Below are 18,412 nucleotides of genomic sequence, written 5' to 3' on the forward strand. Positions count from 1 at the left end.
TCTGTGCAGCTGAACTGCACCTGCCAGGTGTGTTTACCTGGTGGGCGACACATGATGACATCATAGGTTACTAACCCAGAAGTGAGATGCCTAAATACTAACAAAAGCCCTTCTCAGAGCACAGCGCAGCAGAAATAGATTAACCTGCACAGGGCAACTGTTATAATATAAATATCACACTCGTGTGATAAGGGAAATTTATTGTGAGAAGGGCAGGGAAGAGAGGGAGAGAAAATACAGAGTGAGTGATCCACAGAGACACAATGGACAGTGTGTGAGAGCAAAGTGGGGGAGGGAGACAGACAGGCAGAGGACAGAGAGAGGGACAGGAAGAGAGAAGAGAGAGAAGAGTGGCAGACCACTGCCTTTATCCGGCACAACCAGGTAATGACTCGGGTTGCTAAGCAACCTAGAGGTGGGCTGTCTATATGCTAGCATCCATGGCCCTTTGGAGAGGAAACAAGTTACCCAAAGTGGTTTGATGAATACAATTAAAGAAGGTGCTCTTCTGCTTAGCCAACACTGCTTAAACCATTCGCTGAACAGACTCTCTACCAGCAGCAACCTTGTACCTACATATTCACACGGGCCACTCTGGTTGCAAGAGAGGTCTTAATGACTTGGTTTCCCTTCCAGGCATTTGGTACAATTGAGCTCAAAGCAGTACCCTCTTATTTTTGTTTCTGCACAGGGGTTAACACAGTATAAGATTTCCTTCATCATGCAACCCACAAATTCATACTCATTCCTTTGCTTTCATTTCTGTGAGAGATAAAGTTACGTTTTAAGTTTTCGTTGTGGTAATTCCAGTGGTAAGGTCTAATAACATTTATTATTATGGCTATCGTCACCAATAAGACACAGACACCTGCTAGATTTTATATTTGCTTCATATCTATCACCTTGGGCAGGGCAGATAATATCACCTATGATTAAAGCCCCCATCTCATCCATCTGCTCTAATCATTCCACCTCCCATCCATAATTCCATAAATACTTCCTTACCCTTTATCTGAATTGTTCCTTTCTCTCTCAGAGTCTTCCTCTCCGCCCACATGGTTCCTTTCCCCCTAACACATCTTTGCTTCCTCCTGTTCTTCTTTCTTTCTCTCTCTCTCCCAATATCCTCTCTGTCCTCCAACCCCCTAACCCCGGGCCACACCTCCCCATCCACCTTGCTCAGGTATGTCAGCATTTCATTGGTCAAACAGAGAGGAAAAGTTTACAACCTCATTTGCTTATGTGAGTGTCTGCTTGTAGCAAGCAGGCCTGGGGTGGGGGGAAGTGATTAACATAGCAAAATAGGACCAGGTCAACTCCCAACATTTTTAATAACTGTGCTTGAGTTCTATAAAACAAACTGCCTCTAACCTGTAAACCCCACTTGCTTGAGGACAGATAACCTCCTGGAATGCTGGGGGCCATTGTTCAAGTAAGGTAACAAGCCTGTGTTTTCACTTCTGTAAACAAGCTTGGTTGCTCTAAATGCACAGGATTTGCTTGGTCACACATAGGTGGGAGATACCTAGGCAGGAACTATGTCAGGATGTATCCTTGCTCCTGATTGGCTGAAGGTGGGAATTATGTAGTTCTGTGAGTTTAACCTTTATAAATCCCTGTCTAATGTAATTTACAGCCCTTTTCTGGGAATCCCAGGTATGGACCTGACCACTGTCCATCATCCTGAATAGTATTTAAGAAAGCTTGCTTCAAATTTTGTTCAAAAACTGTGGAACTGGTCTTATTCTCACCTGGTGGAATTATCATTTTCTCTTCTTGCTTTGTATAACATTTGTATTGTCACAACACAGTGATGGAATTTTCAGACAGCAATAGAGCCCAGTGAGGCTGTTCAGGACAAATTATCCCAGTTCACTGCTGTGATTTTAATGATATGCCACATAGTCCAGGATATTTGAACATTTAGTTTCCAGTTGGTGGCACTGTTGGGGTGGGTTTAGGAGGTGTGGTTTTGCTAGAGGAAGTGTGTCACTGAGGGCAGGTGTTGAGAGTTTAAAGACTTGTACCATTTCTAGTTTGCCCTTTCTTCATATTGCTTGAGGTTCAAGATGGTCTCAGCTTGCTAGTCCAGTCACCATTCCTGCCTGCCACCATGCTCCCCATGTGATAGTAATGGACTCCTATCCCTCTCAAAGTGTAAGCTCACATAAACCTTCCCTTCTCTAAGATGCCTTGGTCATCGCATTTTATCACAGCACTAGAAAAGCAAGTAATGCAGGTGCTCAGTAGACATGCGACCACACCAAGTTCATCTGCTCCATGCTTAAAAAGCCAATGTTCAGGGAATGAGAGTTGGTAAAAGAAAATCAGGGTTAGTATTCTGAGAAGATGAGGGGAACTATCCCTCTCCCCAAAATTTCAGATTAGGGAACTCAGGCACACGAAAACCTTTCACAAGGAAGGAAAGGGAGTGCAGAGGTCAATGAAATCTATATGTTGGGTGAGATCTTTGTCATCTACAACTCTTGTTTTTATTCCCTCTGCCTTCACAATCAGCCTTGACCTCTTGTGGCTAGTTCATGTAATTCTTCAGATAAACATACTAGTTTTCTGAATATTAACTGTCACAGCAATATATATATATATTTATAATATATATATTTATAATTATACATATGATGCATGTGACATGTACCAGAAATCTGTATCAATGATATACATACGTGACCCAGGTGCAACCCTTCCCTAAGAAGCCCCCACCATGCTTGGTCTTGGGCTTTTCCTGAGCATCTCTGTAACCCCGGTGCTTAAAAAAAATCTATGTTTAATAAGTCTTTTAATGAACCCTTCCTCTGCTTCATACTGTTTTCCTGAAATTCCCTAAGGGTTAAGAGACCTCTACAAGCTACCAGTGGCAACAGAATAGAGCTGTGCCTTCTTCCTTGTTGCCACCTACAAGCCAACCCTGGCTATTGCACAATAAAACCCGTCTGGTTTTGTTGCACTACTAATTCATTTCAGCAGTCTGCTATTTTGCCAACTTTCAATTATTTAAAAACCATTGCTTTTCATGATTGTGTATGTGCGCATGTGTAAAATACATGTCACTCCCTCGTCATCCCACCCACTTTACCCACATCAAATTACACAGCACAGTAGGATTGCACTTATCCTTAAAGTATCAGAATATTAAAAACCTACGTAGTCTTTAAACTAGACTCAGTTCATAATTTCCTATTGCAAGCAAACAAACCAAAGAACCAAATACAGACAGACAGAAGAATGAAACACTGTTGGAATATTCTAGAAAAGATAACCAAACTGGTTAATGGTCTTCTCTACATTCCAATAGGTGAAGGGCAGTGTAATACAGTTAGGAAACCCAAACGACATTTATCAGTGGTAATAAAATACTGCTAAGAATTTCTTATTTGTACAACCGTTAGCTGCCTTAAACTAAATATAGACAGTTCTCTTAGCCAAGCGTCTTCCCTGGGCGAGAGCGAGCTCGCACTTGCCGCACTCCCTCCAGAGCACGCGCCAGGCTGTGCGCAGGCGCAAGTCCCGCCCCCTTTAGGCTCCACCCCGCGCGCCGCCCGGCCTCCCGTCATGCGCCGCGGTAGTGTCTGTGGCGCCAGCGACGGAGGTGGCAGTGATGGAAGGCGAGAGCACGTTGGGGCTGCTGTCTGGTTTCGTGCTCGGCGCGCTCACCTTCCAGCATCTCAACACCGACTCAGACACGGTGAGCCGGGCGCGCGGCTGCCGTCTCTGCCCGCAGCTCCCGCTCGCCGTGCGGGCTCGCGGACCGGGGCGTCCTCCCCGGCTCTCATCCGGGCCCTTTCGATCTGGTCAAGCCTGGGCATGTAGGAAAGTTCCCGGCGGCCTCTGGCCCGGCGCGGGGAAGTCGGGCCGCTTTCCCTCCTCACTACCCGTCCTTGCAAGGGATTCCCGCGCCATTGCCTGCCTGGAGCGCGCGTGCGCGCCTAGTTTCGGGAGGACCGGCTCAGGCGAGCTAGACACCGCTGCCAGCGGCAGGGCGTTGGCCAACCTGGCATTGTAAAGCCCAGCTACTTCCTGTGCTGTTTTCAGTTACAAACACAGCTTTGTCCAGAATCAGGAGTGTAAACACACTTTTAAAGCTTTTGCCTACTTTAGAAGACACTGAGTGAAATTGAAAAATTTTAAGCCTGTTTTTAAAACTGGATTTAAAACTCACTGTAACACCTTGAGGTCTGCAAGTGGTTTCCTGTAATAGGGTACTTAGTAACATAATGAGGGAAACTAGAAACATGTAAAATGAGCTTTGAGACTGCACTAATACAGTTCAGAGAGTGCCATACTGAACAGTGCCGGGAAAGGTAGGTGAAGGTAGTGTTGTGCCCCTTTTCTGTAAGATCTGCATTGTCTAAAGGTGCTTTCCAGCACAGTTCTATGCTAAGAATTGTACAATAAAGGTTGTAGTTGGTATGCTATATGTACATTACATCAAATTACCTTATAGATTAACACCTAGCAAAGAGCAAACAAATGACCTCTTAGGATGTGCATGTGCTCACCTGGGCATACTAATAATAAACTGATACTGAAATTATCATGGGTCTACAAGAGGATGACATACAAATTTAAGCATTTCATATTTTAAGAAGTGCATGTGTAATTATGGCACTTATTTTAGGTGTTTCGTGTGAACGTAAGTAGACTGCCCTTAAATATGTACTTTATAGGATTAGCCCTTGTAAACTACATCTTGGTGTTGGACCCTAGTTTCTAAGACACTTAACATTAGTTTTTTATTTACATATTAATTTTTATGTTATCTGTGTTTAGCTTGCCTATTTGAACATCTGTGGACCACATATAGGCAGTCCCTATAGAGACCAGAAGAGGGCATCAGATCCTCTGGGACTGAATGAGTTAAAGATGTGGGTGCTGGGAACTGAACCTTGTTACTTTGCAAGAGCAGCCAGTGCTCTTACTCAGTCGTCTCTCCAACTCCTTAGCTAAAATTTGGAGTTGTTTTCTGAATAATTGTACTTAAAGTTGACTGGTACTTTTCCCAGTTTTTAACTTTGTGAGTGTCAAAATCAAAAACACTTGCAGTGGCAGAGTTTTACAGCACTTGGTTCTGTTAAAAGACTATGGGAACATTGCCTTATGGGTTTATTTGTTTGTTTGTTTGGTTGGTTATGATGAAATGGGGGCAGAGCATTACTAACTAATTTTAGTGCATTTAAAAGTTCATTTTCAAGCACACTTGATCTTTAAATGCACCTAAAGGAATAATTGAATTCACTGGAATGGAAAAAAACTGTATGCCTGTATTTTAAAAGAAAGCGGGCACACAGTCGCCCCCTTGGGAAGCAGATGCTAAAACTGAATTTTAAATCTTTACTCTTTCATAATTTTTTTACACAGATTTAAATCTGAAAATACTAATCAGTTTGTTACTCCATAGCTTAGAAACTTTCACCGACTCCAGAAATATGTGTAAAATCCAGGCTCTGTCTGCACATTTGGGATATTTTGTTATGGGGCTTTACCCTCTCTCCATAGCTGCCCACAGGAGTCTTGTGCTTCAAGACAAAAACTGCTCTTCTGGTCTCTTCAACAGACTTCAGGTTTTTATGCTATTGATTGTTAGGTGCTTCTAGCTCTGCTTTCCCAAATTATTACCAAGTCCTTTAAAGTCAGTTTCACTGTCTCCTCACACACCCTTTCCTAGTTATTCATGTCCACTACCTGGAGTACACACTTGTATACATTATAAAATAATGAGAAAATATGATTAGGAGACAGAACAGTAATCATACCCAATGTGTTTCACATACTGCTTATTTTTATTCTCATAGGAAGGTTTTCTCCTTGGTGAAATGAAAGGTGAAGCCAAGAATAGCATTACTGATTCACAAATGGACAGTGTTAAAGTTGTTTATACAATTGGTGAGTCACTTAGTTCTTTATGGCTTACATGCTGAATGTAATCAGCGTAAGTAAATGTTGTTCTTTTAGTTATTTTACATTTTAATTGTTGTGGGGGATATACACATCATGCTTAGCTGCTGGTGCCATTTCTCTCCTTCCATCATGTGGGTTCAAGGGATTGAACTGAATTAGTTTAGCTTGCCAGCAGGTTCCTTTCGTGTGTGTGTGTGTGTGTGTGTGTGTGTGTGTGTGTGTGTGTGAATATATACCTTAAAGCACTACAGAAAAAAATGAGTGGATGTTGGTACACACTTGTAATCCCCACAATCAAAAGGCGGAAGCAGGAGGATCACAATTCGATCCTTTATGTTTGCTTTGTCTAGGGACTATAACAACATGTAATTCCAAGAGGGACTCTGGGTTGGATTTTTAGCCCTGTGTCTCTGGGAGTAAGAGTGGTTTGTCTTATGGGTGTGTCTGAAGATTACATGAGGTACTTCATAGTAAATCTCCTCAGTGTGGTGGGCAAATGGTTAACACACTCATAACTAGAAATCATTTTTCTCCTAGACATTCAGAAGTATATTCCTTGCTACCGGCTTTTTAGGTAAGTAATAATATTAGTTAAAAACAAGTAAAGTGTTCATTATGAAAATTATTACTTATAAGTTCAATAATTTTAAAAACCAACAGAGTATCTTAGTTACCAGTTATACATGGAAGGAGGTTTTGTATACCCAAGGTGTACTAGTGCATATCAACCACATTTATGATTCATTAATTGTATTACTTAGCTGGCCTCCACTGCCTCTGAAGAACCAGTTTACTCTGAGGATTGCTTTTTCTTTTTGCACCTATTCCTCTCACTGCATCCTATAAACTCCTGAGTGACTTGTTCTTATATGTCTATAACAGTCTTTTTTCCATCTTTTGATTTCAGCTTATTAACTGTTTCTTTCATTTGATACCCCGTTACATACTTTGTCTAACCTGTTTGCTATTGCATTTCTCTAATGCAAGTTTACCCTGTCAGTCTGACAAATTGTAGAAGAACTGTGGGGGTTAATGTACTGTGTTTTAGTAATGTCTTAATGAGGTTACAGTCAGAAAAACACAAATAAAACATTTTTACCAAGCAAACAAATGCAACCATCGTATGTCATTTTAGAGACTGGTTTATGATTTATATCAGCCACACAAGAAAAATAATCACTGTATGAGAAAGATTTCTTGAGGGGCTTTCTGGACCAGCAGAGGATTAAGGGACAATAAAAAGCGAACTTGTATTTCTGGGTAACTACCTACTAGTTCTTACTAGGCCAATGTAGCAGTGTCTGAGTTGCAGAAACCACCAGATCCACCAATGTCTGGGCCTGTCAGCTCTTAAGTTGAAGGTAAAGAGGACATGAGGAGAGCTTTCTGGAAATACCTCTCATTCATAAATGTACTCTACATTTCATCTTCAGTTAAAACCAGAATAAGCTGAAGTTCATGGGTTAGTAGAAATGAAAGAATTAATTTAACACAGTGGTTCTCAAGCTGTGGGTAGTGACCCCCCCCTTGTGGCTTGAATGATCCTTTTACAGGGGTCACCTAAGACCATTGGAAAACATTTACATTACAATTCATAACAATAGCAAAATTACAGATAGAAATGGCAACAAAAATAATTGTATGGTTGGAGGTCAGCACTACACGAGGAACTGTGTTAGATGGCCACAGCAGAGGAAGTTGAGAACCACTGACTTAACGGTAGGACAAAACTAGAAATGGGATTTCTTTTTAGTGGCTGTGTGTGGTGTTGGGGATGCAGCCTGGCCTCATGTAGAGTAAGCAGTTCCTCTAAGCCATGGCCCAGCCTTAGGATATCTAACCACTTATATGATGGTGCTTCCCCTTACAAATAATATAGGTGAATATACTTAAAATGAATCTTGTGATGACGTCTCTTAAAACTCCAAGGTAAATAAGTGTTGATGCACAGTTCATAATTTACTGCCATGGTTGACAAAATAGAACCCTGTGAGCTGTTTTTATACAGCTCTTCATCTAAAAATGTTTACTTTATTTTTGAAGGGTCGTGGGGAAAGTAAGAGGAAGAATATACTCTAGAAAGCAGCGATGGGTGAAACTGGCAGTGTACAGAGAAGCTATACCAGCTCTGCACTATGTCGGTCCCCGACTTTTCAACTGAATACACTGATATGCTCATCCTAGAAGTCTAGGAGGTCCTTGAAAACAGAAATTGAAACCTAAAACATAGTAACTTAAAAAATAGCCCTTAAAGCCAGGTATGATACCACCTCTATTCCGAAGTAAGTCCAGGACAGCCAAGACTACACAGAGAAACTCTGTCTTGGAAAAAAAAAAAAAAAAAAAAACTGAACAAAAATTTAGCCCTTAAGTATGAATTGTTTACAACATATTGTTTTGGGGACTTAGAAGACAACACTGTATGTGGCTCAGGCTGCCCTAAAACTTCAGACTTTCAAGTGTTAGACTATAGGCATACGCCACCACTCCTGGCTTATTTTTCCATATAAAACTGTAAAAACTTAACATCAAGTCAATATTCTCATGCACTTATACTATTAGGCTACACTATATACTCTGAGATACTTACTACCTTAGGCAATAGGGTGAGATGCTTAGAAATGGACCATGCTACCAGAAACATAGCAATAAAAATCTTCCCCCCTCTTCTTCTTCCCTGTCCTCCTTTCCTTGTCTTCAGATTGAACCAGGAATTGGGCGTAGGTTTATGGTCCTCTCAGGATTTCAGTCTTTATCCAAGTACAAATGTCATAGCAGATGTCTTATGAACCCAGCTACCCCTCAGCCCATTAAAACATTTTTAATGGAGAATAGTTTTTTTTCTTGTGGCGCTAAGGTTGAACTGAGAGCTTTACTAGACATTGTCTGACTAGGCTGTCAATGTCCTTAAACTCACTCTTGTAGTGCAGGCAGGCCTTAAGCTTGGTAGTTGAATTTATAGGCCTCTACCACCAAGCCTAGCGTAAACACCTTGTCAGTTAGGATATAGTAGGTCAGTTTCATGTAAATAAATATTTCCAATATATACTTGAGGATTTCCAGGAAAAAAAAAACTATAAAATCCTATAGGGTTTTGTTTAATATTTCAGCTTTATAAAAAGGAGTATTATTCATCTTAATGCTGAAGAGAATGACTAAGCCCGAGGAGATGGCTCCATTGTTAAACTGCCTGCCACACAAGAATGAAGCTCTGAGCTTGCATCCCCGACATCAGTCTCCATGCATCTGTAACGCTGTCAGGGAGTGGGGTAGGGGGCGTGACAGGAAGATGCCTAGAGCTCACTGGCCACCATCTAGCCTAAACTGTGAGCTCCAGGTTCAGGGAGAGATCGTGTCAAGAAATAAGGTGGAGTGAGCAGAGAGAACAGCACCAACCTCTGGCTTTTACGTGCATGTGTGCCCAGTTACATAAGTGCACACACCCATGCACACATGGACTGAAGCAAGAAACTATTACTTGGAGTCTCTCGTATAGGAAGAGAAAGCAAAGCTACAAGTAAATGCTTCAAAATTGTTTAGAATTATTCTTTCTATATATGAGATAGTCCACTTACAAAAACCACTAGACTAAACCAGATTTGTCTTCCCCTCCATTCTCCCCAAATACCCAAAACATACAGCTTTTGGAGTTAGCAGTGCAGAGGTTGTCTTTTTTTTTTTTTTTTTCTATTCTTCATTACTTATATATTCTATCATAAGTTATCTTATCAATTATCAGTAAGTGAACTGAATTGTGAATTGGCTATGTGAACTTTCTGGTTCTTGTATTTAATTAATATTGTTTTGTTTTAGTTTAAAAGTATGACAAAGTCATACCTGGAAGTTTTATTATTCTTTTATTGTTGTTTTTGTTTTTATTATTGTTTTGATTCTACTATTTAAGTATTAATTTTATAATTTCCTTTATGTATTATTGAAGTTCATATGATAGGCAAGTGGATACGCATTTTGGTTTCATAGTACAGTTAGGGGTAACTATAATTAAAATGCCAGTAAAATTATTCAAATTCCTAAGCTTACTTGAAATCTCTTTAATTTTGATTTTTATAGCTTTTATAATTCTTTAGGTGAAGTAAATGACCATGCACTGAAGAAAATTCTTTCAAATGTCAAAAAGGTATTACCTTTTCTTTATTAGTATAATTTATGCTATTTTGTGATGTTAAAAACAGTCCTTTTACATGAGCCTTAAGAGATATTAATGGCATTCATTAGAGCATGTAAGAAAAGACTTATTCTTTCTAGAAATTCCCGCAGTGTTTCTCTAAAAGCAAAACCAGTCATTAAAGGTATCCATCTTAGGGCTAGAGAGAACGCTCAGTGGTTAAGAGCACTGGCTGCTCTTTCAGAGGACTCAGGTTTAGTTCCCAGCACCCACATGGCAGCTCACAGCCAAATGTACATCTAGGCCCAGGGGATACATGCATACATGGCACATAGACATCCAAGTAGGCAAAACACTCACACATGTAAAATAAAATGGGAAAAGAAAAAGTATCCATCTTACTGTTTGTTTCCTTGACTACTAAGATTTAGACTGACTTCTCTAGTTTATTGTTTAATCACGCGTTTTCCAGTCTGATTTATTCTAGGATGTAGTCCATTTCTGTTCTTTTCACATGGCTGAATTTATTGTTTATTTGTCTTCTGATCTCAGACAGCTGCATTTAAGTGCTGGGACTTCAGTTGTATGTCACAGAGCCTAGCTTTGCAGTAATTATTTTATATAAATGCAGAGACAGTTTCCTATACAGCATTTACATTGAAATCCTCCATGTATTTGGTGTCCAGATAAAGCTGTTGAACATTCAGAATGTTCCCCCCACCCCAAATATAAACTTTTTTCAAGGTATGCATTTTTGTCTTTAAATTTTTATGTTTCTGAGAATAAAAGTAGATTTCAGGAAAAGTTTCGGTCACTTGGGATGATGACAAGTCTCTGATTTTAGAAAGTAAGTAGATTTAATAGTGTTTCTTTCAGAGAATGGTGCATATATGTAATTCCTTGTATGTAGAAAGCCAGTGTGGGAGGATTTCAAGTTTGAGGCCTGCTTAGGCCGCCTAGTGAGATCCTGACACCTGGAACACCAAAAAAGAAAAAAAAAAAAAAAAAAAAAAAAAAAAAGAGAATGTTGTGACTGTTGCTTAGGTGCTTGCATGAGGCCCTGGTTTTAGTTCCCTAGACTAAAGCAGGAGCCTGACACTGAGCTCAGTCTGTGGAAGCCATCTAGCTGAGGGAGAGAACTGAGAACAGAGAGTACTCTGTGCTGCCCTTTGACTTCCCAGTGGGCAGAGCAATCATACCCATATGTGCATAAACACTTAAAAATTATATATTGGGACCAACAAGATGGCTTAGGGGGAAATGCACCTGCTAGTAAGCCAGATGACCTAAGTTCAGTCCCTTGTACTCACATGATAGAGAGAACCAAGTCTCACAAGTTGTCCTCCGGCCACTTCCATGTCCATATGAACACACACACACTAAATGTAGTACATTTCTTAATTTAGTATTTAGGAAGTATACCTATGAGGACGTTTTTCTTCAAAAAGAATATGTTTTGTGTTTGAGGCATAATGTAGCTCACCACATCTTTGAACGTGCTATCCTCCTCAGGGTTCCAAATGCTGAGATTATAGGTACAGGAGCCATTTCTAATTTCTTGACTTTAATGTACAAATAAATATATAGTAGTTTAATTACAGTTCAGTAATGAGAATTATTTCCAGTTTAAAAGTTTATTAGTGTTAATCATGAATTTGTTTGCATGCTACAGATTATAGAAACCTTTCAAATGATCTAAAAGTCAATTTAAACAGCTTAACATTCAACAAATCAAGTGTTTACATGGGATATGAATGTGTTTTCAAGGAGTGATTCCCTAGTATGTAAAACGATAGCATTGGTATTTCTTTCATGTAAATTTTGACAGAAGATAGGGATTGCAAGATAGCAATTATTTTTTAAAGATTTATTATGTATTATATATATGGGTTCTTCATCTGCATCTACATGTGTATACAAGAAAAGGGCATCAGACAGTTGAGAACTGCCATGTTGATGCTGGGAATTGAACTCAGGACCTTTTGACAAGCAATGGCTCTTAACCACTGAGCCATCTTTCCAACTCCAAGAAGACCAGGTGGTAATGCCTTTAATCCCAGGGCAGAGGCAGAGGCAGGCAGATCTCTGAGTTCGAGGCCAGCCTGGTCTACAGAGGGAGTCCCAGGACAGCCAGGGCTATACAGAGAAACCCGGTCTTCAAAGAAAAAAAAAAGACTGTCAGGCTTTTTGTTTAGTTTTGTTGTGCTTCCAGGCTGCACCTCAGTCTTGCTGCCTCAGCCTCTTGCATGCTGGAGATACTGGGTACACAGCAACTACTACCTCAAGACCATTAATTTTTCCTGTATTCTCTTCAGACTGTGGTGGGTTGGTATAAATTCCGTCGACACTCGGATCAGATAATGACGTTTAGAGAACAGTTGCTCCACAGAAACTTACAGACGCATCTTTCAAGCCCAGAGCTTGTTTTTCTGCTGTTAACACCGAGTATAACAACAGAAAGCTGCTCCACTCACTGCCTGGAGCACGCCTTATATAAACCTCAAAAGGGGTAAGTATTAGTCGGTTAAGCTAAGAAAAGGAACACTAACAGCATTTTTATGGGGCTTTCTAGCTCTAAGTGTCTTCATACAGTGTTGCACTGGGTGTCACAGTGATAGTAAAGTAAATCTCACTCTGTTCATAACAGATGAGCAAACAAAGGCTAGGCAAGGAGCTGGAAGCCCAGGCTGGAGTGACCCCTTGGATCCTTGTGTTCTGGAACTGAAAGTGTTAGTGCTGTACTTACTTAAGTACGCACTGGTATAGATACAGATTCTTTGAAGACAATACTATTGACGGCCTACTTCAGTGAATGCAGGCAATTCCCTTGGGTATTATAAATTACTTCCTACCTGAATATAAGAATTAAGTAAAGGACTAGTACTAATTAAGATTAATTTTATTGCTTGTGGAAGATAGATAAATTTCAACATAATACCTTAAACTTGAATATTACTTATCTCAAACACTTAGGACTAGACAGATCAGATGGTTTGTTCAGATTTTGGAATATTTGCTTATACTCACTGAGATACCTTGGGACCGAGACAGACTCAAGTCTAAACAAAAAGTTCATTTATACACAATAAATATAACCTGGAGTTAATTGTTTTAACAATATTGCAAATGGTTTTTATTTCATTTTGGGGGTTTTTGGGTTTCTTTTGTTTTTTGAGATAGTGTAGCCCTAGGCTGGCCTTGAACCTGAGGTCCTACCCCCTGAGTCTCCCTAGTGCTAGGATTACAGATAATGGGTTATCATACAAAACATGGAACATGTTTGTACTGACTGGTCACATGAAGGTCAGACAGGAAATTTTCCATTTGATTTACTATGTTTCCTTGAGACTTCGGTGCAAACTGAGCTGAATAAAAAATCGATAGATGGGCCTGGCTGGCTTTCAACTCACAATCTCCCTGCATTAGCCTTTCAAGAAAATTTCTGTGTGACATTGTTCAGAACTATGCACATTTTAAGCTATCTGGTGATGGACACTTACAATCCCAGTAGGTTAGGTGGAAGCAGGAGGATTGGGAGTTTGAGATCAGTTTAGGTTACATAAGTCCTTTTCCCAAATTTCAAACTTTTGGGCCAGGGATGCTTAACTTGCTCAGCCCTTTTGTTGGGCTGAGCACACACAGTGCAGGGTTTACATGGGTAGGCAAGAGTAGCTCCACAGCTAAGCTTCAGCTACAAGCTTCTTTTCTTTCTTTCTTTCTTTTTTTTTTTTTTTTTTTTTGGTTTTTCAAGGCAGGGTTTCTCTGTGTAGCCTTGACTGGCTTCAAATTCACAGAGGCCTCCCTGAGTGCTAGAATTACAGGTGTGTGCCACCATGCCCAGCTTTATTTTCCTCCCTCCCTCTCCCATCCTTAAAGGGTTTCAGCCAGGCCTTTTGGTGCATCCCTGTAATCCCTGTGCTTAAAACCAGGTTGGACTACCTGAGACCATGACTCAAAAAAACAAAACTAACAAAACCACCACACCACCACCAACAACAACAAATGACAAGGCTCAGCTGGTAAAGATGTTTGTTCCACAAGTCTAAAGACCTGAGTGCCATCCCCAGAGCCCTAGCTGGAAGAAAAAAACCAACTGCTGCTGATGTCCTCTGAACACTGAAATATTGTAAACATACACACTGTAATAAAAGAACAGCAACAAAGACTCAAGGTTCCACCTACATTGTCTGTCTGGCTTTTCAAGTTGCCACTGTCTTCAGCCTCTGGGGTAGCTTTACTTCCTTATTTTTGTGTATATGGCCAGGTGAAATAGGCATTAAAGTGTCTTCATACAGCTCCTGTGTACGTCCTGACTGTTTTGTTTTCTAAGACAGGATATCTGTGCAGCCCTGGCTGTCCCAGAGCTTGCTCTGTAGACCAAGTTATCCTCAAACTCTGCCCCTTTCTGCCTCCTGAGTGATATCTTTTAAAAGCTCGTTGCTTCAGGAGCAAGAGAGGCTCAACAGTAAAGAGCACTATCTGCTCTTCCAGAGGACCCCAGTTCAATTCCCAGCATTCATATGACCGCTCACAACTGTCTGTAAGTCCAGTCTCAGGGAAATGTGACAGTCTTTTCTAGCTTCGGAATATACTAGTCATGCAGGCAAAATACCCAAACACATAAAATAATAAAAATTAAAAAAACAAACAAACAAACAAACAAACTAGTTGCTTCAACTCGGCTCATCTGGGAAAATTCCTAAATAATGGGTGGGTTGTGGGGTTAATACTGTTAGGAAAGCAACCTGCTCAGATGGCAGGTGTTGTCCTTTTATTTTAAATTCTATATTAAACTCTCTTTCATCAGGCTTTTCCATAGGGTACCTTTGGTGGTTGCTAATCTGGGAATGTCTGATCAACTGGGTTATAAAACGGAATCTGCTTCCTGTACTTCCACTGGCTTCAGCAGAGCAGTGAGCACACACAGGTAAGATTCTTATGCACAGAGGATAAACACTAAACCAATCCTCACGTACCTGACGTATTTTCACCTCTCCATACTTCCTTTAAACTTGTCCAGTTGAAACTGTATATTTACCCAAGGAAACCATTTTTTTTTACAGTTGTCAATTTTTTAATGAAGATGGATCATTAAAGGAAGTGCATAAGATAAATGAAATGTATGCTGCTATACAAGAAGAATTAAAGGTAAATTAACATGAAGCACTTAGGACCACTTCAGAGCTCACATCAATAGATTGCTATCAATTGTTTCATAGAAAAATTGACATTTTGGGGACTTAAAGAGATGGCTCAGTGGGTAAGAGTACTGGCTGCTGGCTCTTCCAGAGGACCTGGGTTCAATTCCCAGCACCAACATGGCAGTTCAAACTGTCTGTAATTCCATTTCCTGGGGATCTGACGCCCTCACACAGACAGACAGACAGGCAAAAACACTGATGCAGACAAAATAAATAAATCTTTAAAAAGGAAAGAAAAATCGACATTTGATGGGTATAAATTGTTTTCCTTTGACTGCCCCAATGGAGACTGCAACCTCTGGTGGATAGTTCAATTTTGCTTTCTTTATATCACACCTATAATTATTTCTTTTCTTTCTTTTTTTAATGGTCTCACTATAAGCCCTGGCTATTCTGGGACTTGCTATGTAGGCCAAGCTGGCCTTGAACTCATAGTGATTCTCCTGTCTCTGACTCCCATATGTTGGGATTAAAGGCGTGTGCTACCAGGCCGAGCCCCCATAGTCTTTTTGTCTAATGATGAGGGAAGCAGATATTTAGAAGCACAGCCATCACTACAGCATTACAGTCTGTCTTGCTGTTTCAGTGCAGGTCACTGTGTAGTAATAAGATGAAACCCAAGTGCAAGAAAGTGTTTGGGCCAGTTTAAAATGAAGGGGATGAGATTGAGGATTACAGACTCTGGCCCCTGAGAGATGGAGAGAACAGTTGGTGAGGAACAGCCTCAGATTGTCCCATTCCAAGAAAGCTGACCTGAGCATAATCTTGATTTATAAGTCTGCTCTCACCTGAGTATGGGGATGACAGGAATGTGCCATCGTGCCTGAGACTTCCTTGGTTTTTTGTTGTTGTTGTTTATTTGTTTTGTTTTTGAGACAGGGTTTCTTTGTGTAGCCCTGGCTGTCCTGGACCTTTGTAGACCAGGCTGGCCTAAAACTCACAGAGATCTGCCTATCTTTCCCTCCCTGAGTGCTGGGATTACAGGAATGTGCCACCATGCCTGGCATGTTTTGTTTTTTGATGTTATGACACAGGCTTTTGTGTAGCCCAGGTTGGCTTTGAACTCCCCTGTAGATAAGGATAACCTTTAATTGCTAATCCTGCCTCTACAACCTAAGTCAGTTATGCATCTCAGTTCTGTTTGGAGGTATACATGTTGGGACTTGAACTCAGGGCTCACACATGCTAGTAAGTGCTTTACCACTGAGTTTGATCCTCAGTCCAATATGTTTATATTTTTTAATTTCAAAATTAATTTTATCTTACTTCTATAACCAGTGAAATATCTGGTATGTAAGTCCACAGATAAATGGAAAATTAACACATCCAAAAAGCATGTAATTATCTACAAAGCAACATAAAATACTTTATAGTCCTCCAAAAATAATTCCAAATAAAAAATAAGGTTTACATGAAAGACATGTTATTTTACTTTCTGTAACGCTGAGAATTTTATATTGTAAGCCTAGGTTCTCATTAGTACAAAACTTGGAATTTTTTATCTGTGCCCTTATTTTATTTTGCAGAGTGTATGCCAGAAAGTTGAACAAAGTGAACGAGAAGTAGAGAAACTAATGATGGATATAAACCAATTAAAAGAAGTTAGAAAAAAACAGCAAGCACCGATTAAAGCAGCAGGTGAGCAGCACACGAACACAGCAGACTGTCTTTGCTTTTTTCATTCTGGCTCAGTAGACAAGGCACCACCCCACCCAATGCCCTGATATACAGGGATGACAAGTAGAGGCCACTCTGTGGTCTGAGATCTTCCCAACAGTGAACAGGGTACTAGAGTGGCTGTGCTGTGTTTGGTAAGAAAGTGAGAGACTGACTTTCTCATGAATAGTATGGCACATAGGTATCTCTTGGAATCCTTGATTTACCAACACAGCTAATTGTGAGAGATTTTGAGACAAACCTGTGCAAAGCTCTTTCTCATTTCCTTTAGGAGAGAAGAATGTCCAGAACAACCCCCAGGAGAACGTTCTTCTTTGTCAAGCTCTACGAACCCTTTTTCCAGAGTCGGAAGTCCTTCATTCTTGTGTTATTTCTTTGAAAAATAGACATATTTCTCAAAGTGGGTGTAACGATAGCCACCATCTTGATGTGGTGGATAAGCTGACCTTAATGGTGGAGTACGTTTACAGCCCTGAAGCTAGTCCAGTGCCTGCAGCCCAGCTGAGTAAGCGGAAAGGTGCAGACACCCAAGGCCAGCGGCCTGGGAAGAAACCTCGGCTGCTTGAGTCAGAGAGCAGACCTGGGAGGGAGTCCTGCAGCAGCCACCCAGACAAAGCCTCCTCAGGCAGCCTAGATACAGACACAGAGATGGGGAGCACAGAAGATGATGGTGAATATCCCCGCTCTCCCACATTCTGAATCTTTTTGGATGAAATTTTGTCATAGACTGAGGAGGTTCAGGTCACTTGTTTCTATTTCACCCGTGGCCTACTGGAGTAATACATTGACACTATGTTTTTACTCTGTTCAGCTGTTCATAATGCGTGGATAAGGTATTTTACTGTCCAACTGTTTATAATATGTAGGTAAGTTAATGTTCTATAAAGTATCTTAATTATTTACGTTTCATATGTTGTAAATGCGTATATGCTCAGATCAGTTGCAACTGTCCTCATTTCCCAGCCTCCCTCACTGTGCCTTCTGCTTCCAGTAGTTCTCCAATCCTCCTTTATGTCTCATATCTCTGTTGCTTCTCACCCCTGTAAATTGTTTTCCCACCCACCTCATTGACCCCTTTCTAATGTTTTGGCCTCTGTCTGTTCACATATAAAGTACTTTTTAAAAATAGAGGGGTTTACCTGGGCACAGTGGCACATGCCTGTAATCCCAGCACTCAAGAAGGCAAAGGCAGGCAGATCTCTGTGAGTTCAAGGTCAGCATGGTCTACAAGGTGTGTCTAGGAAAGCCAAGGCTACAAAGAGAAACCCTGTCTCCCAAAAAAAAAAAAAGTGTTCTGTGTGTGTCTTGGGCAGTTGAATCCAGGGCCATACAAGTGGTAAGCAACTTCTCTACCACCGAGCTACCGTCCCTTTGGTATTTTTGATTTGCCTTGTTTTTATTTTTATTTTTTTGAGGGGGGGAGTAGGGGAGGTTGAGACAGGGTCTCTCTGTGTAGCACTGGCTGTCCTCAAACTCATAAATATCCACCTAC

The 18,412-nt window shown here is 40.7% G+C and overlaps 1 protein-coding gene across 3 annotated transcripts; it reads left to right on the forward strand.

Moving 5' to 3' along the window:
- Positions 1–3,598: 3,598 nt before the first annotated feature.
- Abraxas1 (abraxas 1, BRCA1 A complex subunit) lies at positions 3,599–17,822 on the forward strand. 3 transcript variants are annotated; one of them, XM_055594499.1, is made up of 9 exons: positions 3,599–3,703; positions 5,811–5,901; positions 6,454–6,490; positions 9,988–10,054; positions 12,358–12,551; positions 14,850–14,969; positions 15,106–15,190; positions 16,770–16,881; positions 17,192–17,822. In XM_055594499.1, exons 1-9 carry the CDS (start codon positions 3,617–3,619, stop codon positions 17,617–17,619), a joined length of 1,221 nt encoding a protein of 406 aa, XP_055450474.1. In that variant the 5' UTR covers positions 3,599–3,616; the 3' UTR covers positions 17,620–17,822. The 3 variants fall into 3 exon arrangements, with proteins under 3 accessions (XP_055450474.1, XP_055450475.1, XP_055450476.1); XM_055594500.1 differs by having other exon boundaries at positions 14,862–14,969; XM_055594501.1 differs by lacking the exons at positions 3,599–3,703; positions 5,811–5,901 and having other exon boundaries at positions 6,466–6,490; positions 10,005–10,054.
- Positions 17,823–18,412: the final 590 nt, after the last annotated feature.

The sequence above is a fragment of the Psammomys obesus genome, unplaced genomic scaffold (genome assembly GCF_907164565.1).
Source record: "Psammomys obesus unplaced genomic scaffold, mPsaObe1.curated_primary_1811, whole genome shotgun sequence".
Taxonomy (NCBI): domain Eukaryota; kingdom Metazoa; phylum Chordata; class Mammalia; order Rodentia; family Muridae; genus Psammomys; species Psammomys obesus.

Coding starts and splice junctions, on each gene's coding strand:
- Abraxas1 (XM_055594499.1), top strand. CDS start 3,617: ATGGAAGGCGAGAGCACGTTGGGGCTGCTGTCTGGTTTCGTGCTCGGC. Junction 6,491..9,987: donor CCTTGCTACCGGCTTTTTAG/GTAAGTAATAAT, acceptor TGATTTTTATAG/CTTTTATAATTCTTTAGGTG. Junction 15,191..16,769: donor CTATACAAGAAGAATTAAAG/GTAAATTAACAT, acceptor TTTATTTTGCAG/AGTGTATGCCAGAAAGTTGA.